Source organism: Rhipicephalus sanguineus, unplaced genomic scaffold (assembly GCF_013339695.2).
Source record: "Rhipicephalus sanguineus isolate Rsan-2018 unplaced genomic scaffold, BIME_Rsan_1.4 Seq244, whole genome shotgun sequence".
NCBI lineage: Eukaryota > Metazoa > Arthropoda > Arachnida > Ixodida > Ixodidae > Rhipicephalus > Rhipicephalus sanguineus.
In genome coordinates this window covers 167,324-175,501 of record NW_023614852.1, presented here as the reverse complement: position 1 = coordinate 175,501, position 8,178 = coordinate 167,324, and the positions used below count along the sequence as shown (strand labels likewise).

The following is an 8,178-nucleotide window of genomic DNA, read 5'->3' as shown; positions in this document are numbered from 1 at the left end:
CGTAAGTCAACGAGCGTGTCTCGTACACCAGCGTGCAGGAGTTTGCGATGGTGCTGAGAAACTATGAGTTTCGAGTAACGACGTTTTTTCGGAAGGATGACCAGTGTCGCTCGGAATAAGGTTTTTCACTGTAGTGAAGACGTCCTGTCACGCGTAAAATTCCGGTATCGTCTAGAAAAGTCTGGGTATTGCACAGAGGTGACGTCAGGGAGGGCTGCTCGCCTCTTCGAATTGCCCTTATTTCTCCAAAAGGGCTTCTCCTTGGACTTGGAGCATCCACTACATCTCAGCGTTTGCTATTTCGTGGGATGTGAGAAATCCTGTTGCACTGCTGTCATGCTTTAGTTTGCTGATGAATCACAAGGCCCAGGCAGTTGTCCGGTGTAAACGATTGATGGAACTGTAATTAGCGACAGGAATAATCGGTTGCGCTAACTGGGATGTCGTAGTCAATGTAGTCAGTGCTTTGTGCACTTCTATGTTGCGTGGTTTCTGTCCTCTTTGGTCAATAGGTCTGAAATTATTCCAACTGGCCTTGACCGGTATTCGGTGCCTTTAAGTAACCACGAAGGTCCATGCCACCACAATTCTGACGATGCAAGGTGCTCAGCATTTGATCCTCTGGTGATCATATCTGCAGGGTTTTCCTTCCCTGGGCAATGATTTCACCTCTTTATGTTTGTAGCAGCTTGCATCTCGTCCACTCGATATCGTACTAATTGTTTCCAACGATGGCTGTCGCCTCTTATCTAGTGAAGCGCTATCGTAGAGTCTGTCCACAGGTACACATTGTTGAAGGAGTTAGGGATGGACCGATTGACGTGCTCGTACAGTCTTGATGCGATTGTGCAAGCAAGCTTTAATCTGGCCAGGGTTAATTGTTTTATTGGGGCTATGCGAGTCTCACAAAAGATGATTGTGGAATAAAATCCCTCTTGATTATCGAAGCGCCGTAAGCAGATGGGCTTGCATCAGCACACGTGAAGCGTGCTGTTCTTAACCTGTGGTGCCAAATCGTGCAGGTAGAAGCGAGGTAGCTCGATTCCATAGAGAATAGGAAGCTCATCACACCACCTTTTCCATTCATTGAGTAGTGAAGACGGAAGAACAGTGTCCCACTCGACGTTGAGCTTCCAGATGCGCTGAAAGAAAATCTTAGCTCTGATAGTGAACGGGGTTACATATCCCAGTGGGTCGTACAGTCTTGCGGTTGCTTGCAATATTGCCACGCCCACTTCTTGTTTTATTTTGATGTATTCGGGTTTGACCAGCAAGGACGGTTATAAACCCTCAACGCCGTCCGCGAAGCAGTGTTAGAGAAGCTTCGCTATTTTAGCAGATCGTTTTGTTAAGATTGCGCGCCGCAAGCGAATGTTCCAGCTTTGTCGAGAGATAACGGCGCCACCAGCGATATCGCTGGAAAGTTCGATAGCGCCTGTATAAAAACCGACGCGCTTGACCGCTTGTCAGGTGATCGACGGTCGATGCTCTGCTCGCCGCTATCAGTGTATTGCTGTAGTTTTCCTTTCAGTTTCCCGGTCACAAGTTCGGTCAAATAAAGAGTTTCATCTCCGACGTGCTGACTGCTGCCTTCGTCGACGTCACAACCACGTGACAATATAAAGCCCTTGGTGTCAATTCTGGATTTCACAAAGTCGAGGACAGGTTCAGAGGTCTTCGGTCTATAAATGCATTGTACTTAAAAGGGGTGTGCGCATGCGTGATTGTGAAGTGCAGCAGGTAAACGCGCATGGTCGTAAATTAACCATTTTTGGTAGTAAGGAGCTCGTATGCCATCTGGTGTCTTCTTTATTGCCCGTCTTAACGCGCTACAACTTGTTTCTGACGCCGAACCAACAGACCCGAATAGCCGCAATTCTGAATGTTTCGCAAGTGTGCAGCTGTCTTTCAGGTTGTTCCGCGGGCTTCGATGGTTACAGAGCTCGTCCTGTTGTGTTCGTTCTCTAGTCTTGCCGTCATTTCTTTTTCGTGCTGCTTCAACTTAGACACTAGGTGGACCGACTCGCTTAAACCAAGAAGCTGTTGCTATCAATGAATTGATCTGTATATATGACGAATATGACACAAACGCTTCCTGGACGTTTACTTAGATGTTATTGTTATGAATGTCACGTAACTGTATGCTATTGTAGTCTACATAACCACATAACCTTGGAAGCTTCAATAAACTATGCAAATAGTACGCCCTTCGATTACAGTAACAATTCAAATGCTTGCATTTAGGAACTTGTCTTCAATCATTTAGTTAAGATTACCCTTTGTGAAATGCGCTTATTAGTTCTGTGGAGACAATTAAATGCTGCGGGCTTGCTTTAAAATTTCATTAAGCCTAACTGTCTATATGACTTCCATTCAGTATGACTTTCGTTCCTGAAGAAATAATGCACTGCCTAGTTTCCGGCCATGTATCGCGGTCAGCGTTGGCATTGTCATCTCAATGAGTTTGTTTCTGCTTTTCGTGTATTTCATGTTCTGAAAGGGCACTAAACTGAAACAATTAGTTGGTACTAATGATTGGCTATTCTGAAACTGTATTGTCGTTAGCTTCACGATCATATACCGGGTGTTCAAAGTTAAGCTTTATGATTTTGTTAAAATTCAGCACTGGAAAGAACGTGAAAGCCACCTTTGCAGATAAGTTATGTATCCAGGGGTACACAAAGTGAGACAACAATTATCGCTCCCAGCCAGTTACTAAGATTGAATATTGAACTTTTTAATGAGTGCAGCAGCGGGCATGCTTGTATTGAAAAGTTGGAGGCAGTCGCGTTTCTGCACAATTGCACTTAGAAGAAATCTTCTAGCATATCTGTGCCACGAGATATCCCGCATCAGAGTTTAATTGCGGTTTGCATGATTACGCATGCAAGACGGTGAGCATCGACACAATGTTTCTCCCTGATGTGACTAGCAGTAACTGATTGCTATCACCAGCTGGTAGCAAAAGGGTGACCGTTATCATCTTTGCCTATGACTTCTACCCATTGTCGGATTAAACGCCGCACGCAAGTGCTGCGGCACATAGAGGATGAGGTTTGCGCCAGTGCTCACTGCCTTGCATGCGTAGTCACGCAAGCCGCAGTTAAACTTTGCAGCGGAATATCTCGGGGCATAGACATGCTACAAGAATTCTTCCAAGCGGAACTGCGCAGAAACGCGACAGCCTCCAACTTCATAATACAATCATGCCCGCTTGATGAACTCATTAAAAAGTTCATTATTCAATCTTAGTTATTTGGGCGGCATACAGCGATGATTATTATGATAGAATAAAAGCAGGACACCGACCATGTTCAGATTGTGAACAAGGCTCCCGTCAGGGGAGCCGAAACGTCATTCCGCATTTTATTTCATGGTCGGTGTCCTGCTTTTATTCTATCATGTTACTTCCCGACCAGACGGGCTTCCGTCAAAGCCTCGACTTCAGCGATGATTATTGTCTCAATTTGTGTGCCCCTGGATACACAACTTATCTGCAAAGGTGGTTTTCACGTTCTTCCCAGTGCTGAATTTTAACACAACCATAAAAGCTTAATTTTGAACAGTCTGTATATTTATCGAATAAATTAGAGCCAATGTTTTGTTTTTATATTTAGCGCTGTAATCTCAGCGCAACATTACTTGCATTACTTCACAGATTGGAACTGTTTTCTCGTACTTCAGGTACATTATCTCAACAGTGTTCTGGAGCTTGTAATTGACTTTTGACACCTGCACTGCATGCGAGTTGTGAGCAGTCATTGCAGCCCTAAATGACATTGCAGGTACATCCCGCCAGCTGAGCTGTCGGTGGTACGTTTCCTGGGAATCCTTGTGTTTTCAGCGCCCCTGGTGATGGCTAGTGGCGAGAATCCGTTCGGAACAACGGGCGTACGGGCACTACTCGTCCTGCGGGGTCTACTGGGGGCATCCAGCCTGTTCCTGCGCTTTTACGCCATTCACTACATGCCCATTGCCGACGCGTCCGTCATCATCTTCAGCGTGCCTGTGTTCGTGTCCGCGCTGGCGAGGATCTTTCTCAAGGAACCGTGCAGTATCTTTCATCTGGCTGCTGTGATGGTCACCGTGGTCGGTCTGGTGCTCATTACAAAGTTGCCAATATTGTTCGGCGGACCTGCTGAAGGAGGATATCCTACCGATACCCGTGGACTGGTGGCTGCTCTGTCTTCGACTGTCTTTGGCGCGAGCGTCTACATCGTGCTTCGAAGACTCCGAGACGTTCACCACTCTGTGATAATGTTTAACTTCGCGTGGGTCGCTATTCTGGAGACTGGCGCCATCTCGTTACTGACTGCGGAGCTGCTGCTTCCACGAACTGTATTCGACAGCTCGCTCCTCATTGCTTTGGGCGCTTTCAGTTTTGGTGGGCAACTGCTTCTGACGCGTGCCCTGCAGCTCGAACAGGCTGGCCCCGTGTCCATGGTTCGATCAGGTGCCGACATAATCTTAGTGTTCGCTTGGCAGGTGGCGTTTTTCGGCGAGGTGCCTGACGCCTATACTATTTCTGGCGCCGTACTTGTCAGTGCTTGCGTGCTTTTCACGGGATTACGAAAATGGATTGACACCCTTCCGGAGAACTCAGTCACACGTGCTAGGATGGCGTGGCTACTGTTCTAAAGATGTCCAACCGGCTCTCATCTCCGTGGTCTATATCATCATGCTTGCCCAGTGTCGCACCACCTTATTCGCGAGTGGGGGGCAAGCATCCCTGTCCGGCGGCCTACAAATACATACATGCATATATACGCGCGCATCTATATATATATATATATATATATATATATATAGATAGAGAGAGAGAGAGAGGATAGGTAGAGGAGAGACGTTAACTCGCATTCAATTTGATGCGATTTTTCATATACAGAGATAGAATTTGGTTAGCAGTATAACAGTATAGAAAAAGTACCGTCAGTTCTACGTAGCGTACACGGGGACAGCCATACATAGGAGCATGCGTGTTATCCACGTAATAGTATTGCATGCAACACTTTTTGTACATTACCCACACAACTTTGTGCATGAACACAATTATGCCAATGGCCGCCTCCTTAGCAGTATAGATTTGTATCATGCAATGTAATTTCGTTAACGTCTAGTCGCTGCTCAATAATAATTTCGTTTTTTTAATGTAGCTAGCTGTGACTGCACCTTTTCTCTTCCGTAATTAGTACTATACTTTCTTGCATGTATTCAGGTTTGTGTATTTTATATTTTGTCTTGTTTCCTCCTATTCGAAATGGTATTTCTAGCGCATTGTTATTATTATTACTATTATTATATCACTATTATTGTTAACTTGTCAACCACACGTTTTTCAAGTAAGAATCTGTGGCATTAGGGGCGTAGTAGATTCTTTATACTCATCGTATTTGTATTTGGAAATTTGCTTGAACGGCCCTCCGGCCCCTCCAAGTAAATATACCTATGCAAACGGTGCAAGGACACATTTTCTTTGAAAAAAAATCTGAGTGACTATAACGTCAAACTACCCCGCATTGTTTCTTTCCGCATTGGTCGTTAGCTGTTTATCACTAATTGAAATTTTCTGAGTCATACACACAGCGCCTGCTCGTAGCGCGAAACAACAAATTACCCGAAAATTATCCATCGCGTGTTGACGACTCATGCACGACAACATAAAAAAAAATAAGAGAATACACTACTTTCAATACGCCATATTTTTGGCCGTCGGTTCTTCGCCATTCATCAAAAATTTTCGATGTGCCATCAAAGGCAAAGCTGAATAAAATCATGACAGAGTGTTCTAACGTTATAGAGCCCCTACTCAGCAGTAGCCTTCTCTGCAAGGGTGTAGCTCAAAGCGCGAAAGCATCGCGTAGGCGGCCTGCACCGCAGAAAACCTGCAGTGCGTCGTCGTGAGACACGAAGACAATCTCCAGAGCAGAAGCGCAGTAAAATTTCATTATAAAAAAAAGTGATTACTGTGTAGAAGTAAAACTTCGCCTCAGTTGATGGTTTCCCAGCGTGCAGCCGACAGGGACCACTGTCCAAAGTGGGGGGGCTCCGCCCCCCTAACTTCTCTCAGTGAGGAAGCTAGAGCCCCCCTTGCCCCCCCGGGAGATACGCCTATGTGCTTTCCTGTCGCTTTGTGCAAACCACAGGGTGACTGCGCACAAGACGAAGGCAGAGAAGAGGCTTGACACAGACGAACGCTCGTGTGTGTCAAGCCTATTTTCTGTACTCGTCTTATGCGCATTCACCTATGTCATGTCACACGAACAAGCCCAGGCGAACCACCTTAGTGCGAACCACGCTTGGCAGCTACGAGCGGGCATGTTTCACATGTTTATAATATAATATAATATAATATAATATAATATAATATAATATAATATAATATAATATAATATAATATAATATAATATAATATAATATAATATAATATAATATAATATAATATAATATATAAAATAAAGTTATTTGACTTGTGCAGTATACCGCTTTACGAAAACATTTTGCATAAAGAAGAATGCCGGCTGTGAACGGCCCATGGACGCGCCTTAATGGAAACGCCCGATAAACCCAAAAACCATGCCGCACCGTTCAAAGAGGTTGCCGTGCACATCGAATCTATTAAGTAGTCGCCGTGCGCTCCGTACCTCGTTAGCTCCTAACTGAAGCTTTATATGCTTGTTTTTGTGACATGACTTACGTCCTGAAGCTTCGACAATAGAATATTCGTGATGTTTCGGCGCTGTTTCTGAGAGGCATACTCAAATGATCGATGCTATGGCCTTATAAAGTGTGTAAAAACTTGTGCTGAAGCGATAACTGCGCACTTGTGAGATATCAGCATGCTTCCGCGAAAGTTTTGTCGATTAGTGTTATAATAATCAAGTTGCCAGGGATAAAGCCCCAGTTTAGGCTTGTTTCGGTTTCTCGCTCAGCCTCACCACCAATCTCCGCCTCGAAGACGGGTAGGCGTAGCCCGTCGTCGTCACTACGCGCACATCGGTAACGTAACATCACGCCAGTGATTACGTTGTTGGCGCGCAGCCAACGGCTCAGCAAGGCTTTCTCCACGTGTCGCTCGTGTCAGAGCGATGCGGTTAGAAAGCACTGTGCGAGGCACTGGCAAGGTAAACAAATACGTGACACGCGCAACAAATGCGCGGCCTAAACCGCATCACCACAGGGCCTAGGCGCTGTTTTGTAGTACAGAGAACCAATCGACGAAATCATTGATGCGCCGCGCTAGAGCGATCTAGAATAGGGGGAATATCCAAAGCGCCGGGCGAATACATGGGAGGAGCGAGACCTTTTGCGGTGAACTGCCGCGCTGGGGTGCCCGACCCGTGGCACCGTTCGAGAGTAGGAGTGCTAGGGGAAGGACGCGTTTTTCAAAAGCTCCCGGACGACAGCGACAGATGAGTGTTTCTGCATAAATTAAGCATGCCTCTATATGTAGCTTTATGAGTACATAAGCCACTAGCGTAAAGCTTAATTGGGCTCATTACTTTGTGCTGTTTTTTTGTGTGCCGGCCGTTTGGTTTTCTTTTTTAGGGGCTAAGCTCTTTATGCCGTGGGTCTGTCCATCCTCCTTTCGTAGGTTTGTTTGTAGTAGCCTCCGTTTGTAGGTTTGTTTGTTGTAGAAGACGACGTTGACGAGTCAGACTCTCGTGCGTGTTCGCCTGTGTGGAATTCTTTCTTCTTTACTGCGCGCGCTCTGGTATGCAGTAGAAGAAGAAGACGACGTTGACGAGTGACACTCTCGTGCGTGTTCGCCTGTGTGGCATTCTTTCTTCTTTACTACGTTTCGTGTTTTCAACGACACCCGAAGACAACATTTCAGAAGTAACGCGCCATGAGGCTCCCTCTTGGCACGCTTTTTCTTTAGCTCGGAGTCGCCAGATGGAAGACAAGGCTGCGGAACGGAGGGCACGGAAGGCGGCGGCAGCGCGCGCTCGCAGACAGAATCCTGAGGTGAGAGCCCGCGAGGCCGAAGCTGCTCGACAAGCTGCACGGCTGCGGATTGTTGCGCCATGCACTACCACAATTACACACAATTACACAATGCCATGTTACACGGCATTGTGTAATTATCAAAAGTAGAAGAGTAGACCATTTGTGTTAGTTGGTGACCTGAATGTCGATATTACCGAAAAGAACAATGAGTGGTTCATACAACATATGGCA

The 8,178-nt window shown here is 46.0% G+C and overlaps 1 protein-coding gene across 1 annotated transcript; it reads left to right on the top strand.

Annotated features, from left to right (window-relative positions):
* Window positions 1-3,785: 3,785 nt before the first annotated feature.
* LOC119376843 (solute carrier family 35 member G1) lies at window positions 3,786-4,676 on the top strand (the record flags this gene model as incomplete). Its single annotated transcript, XM_037646535.2, has 1 exon — window positions 3,786-4,676. A coding segment is annotated over one exon (853 nt), but the record flags the coding sequence as incomplete, so codon positions are not given.
* Between the last annotated feature and the right edge of the window lie 3,502 nt (window positions 4,677-8,178).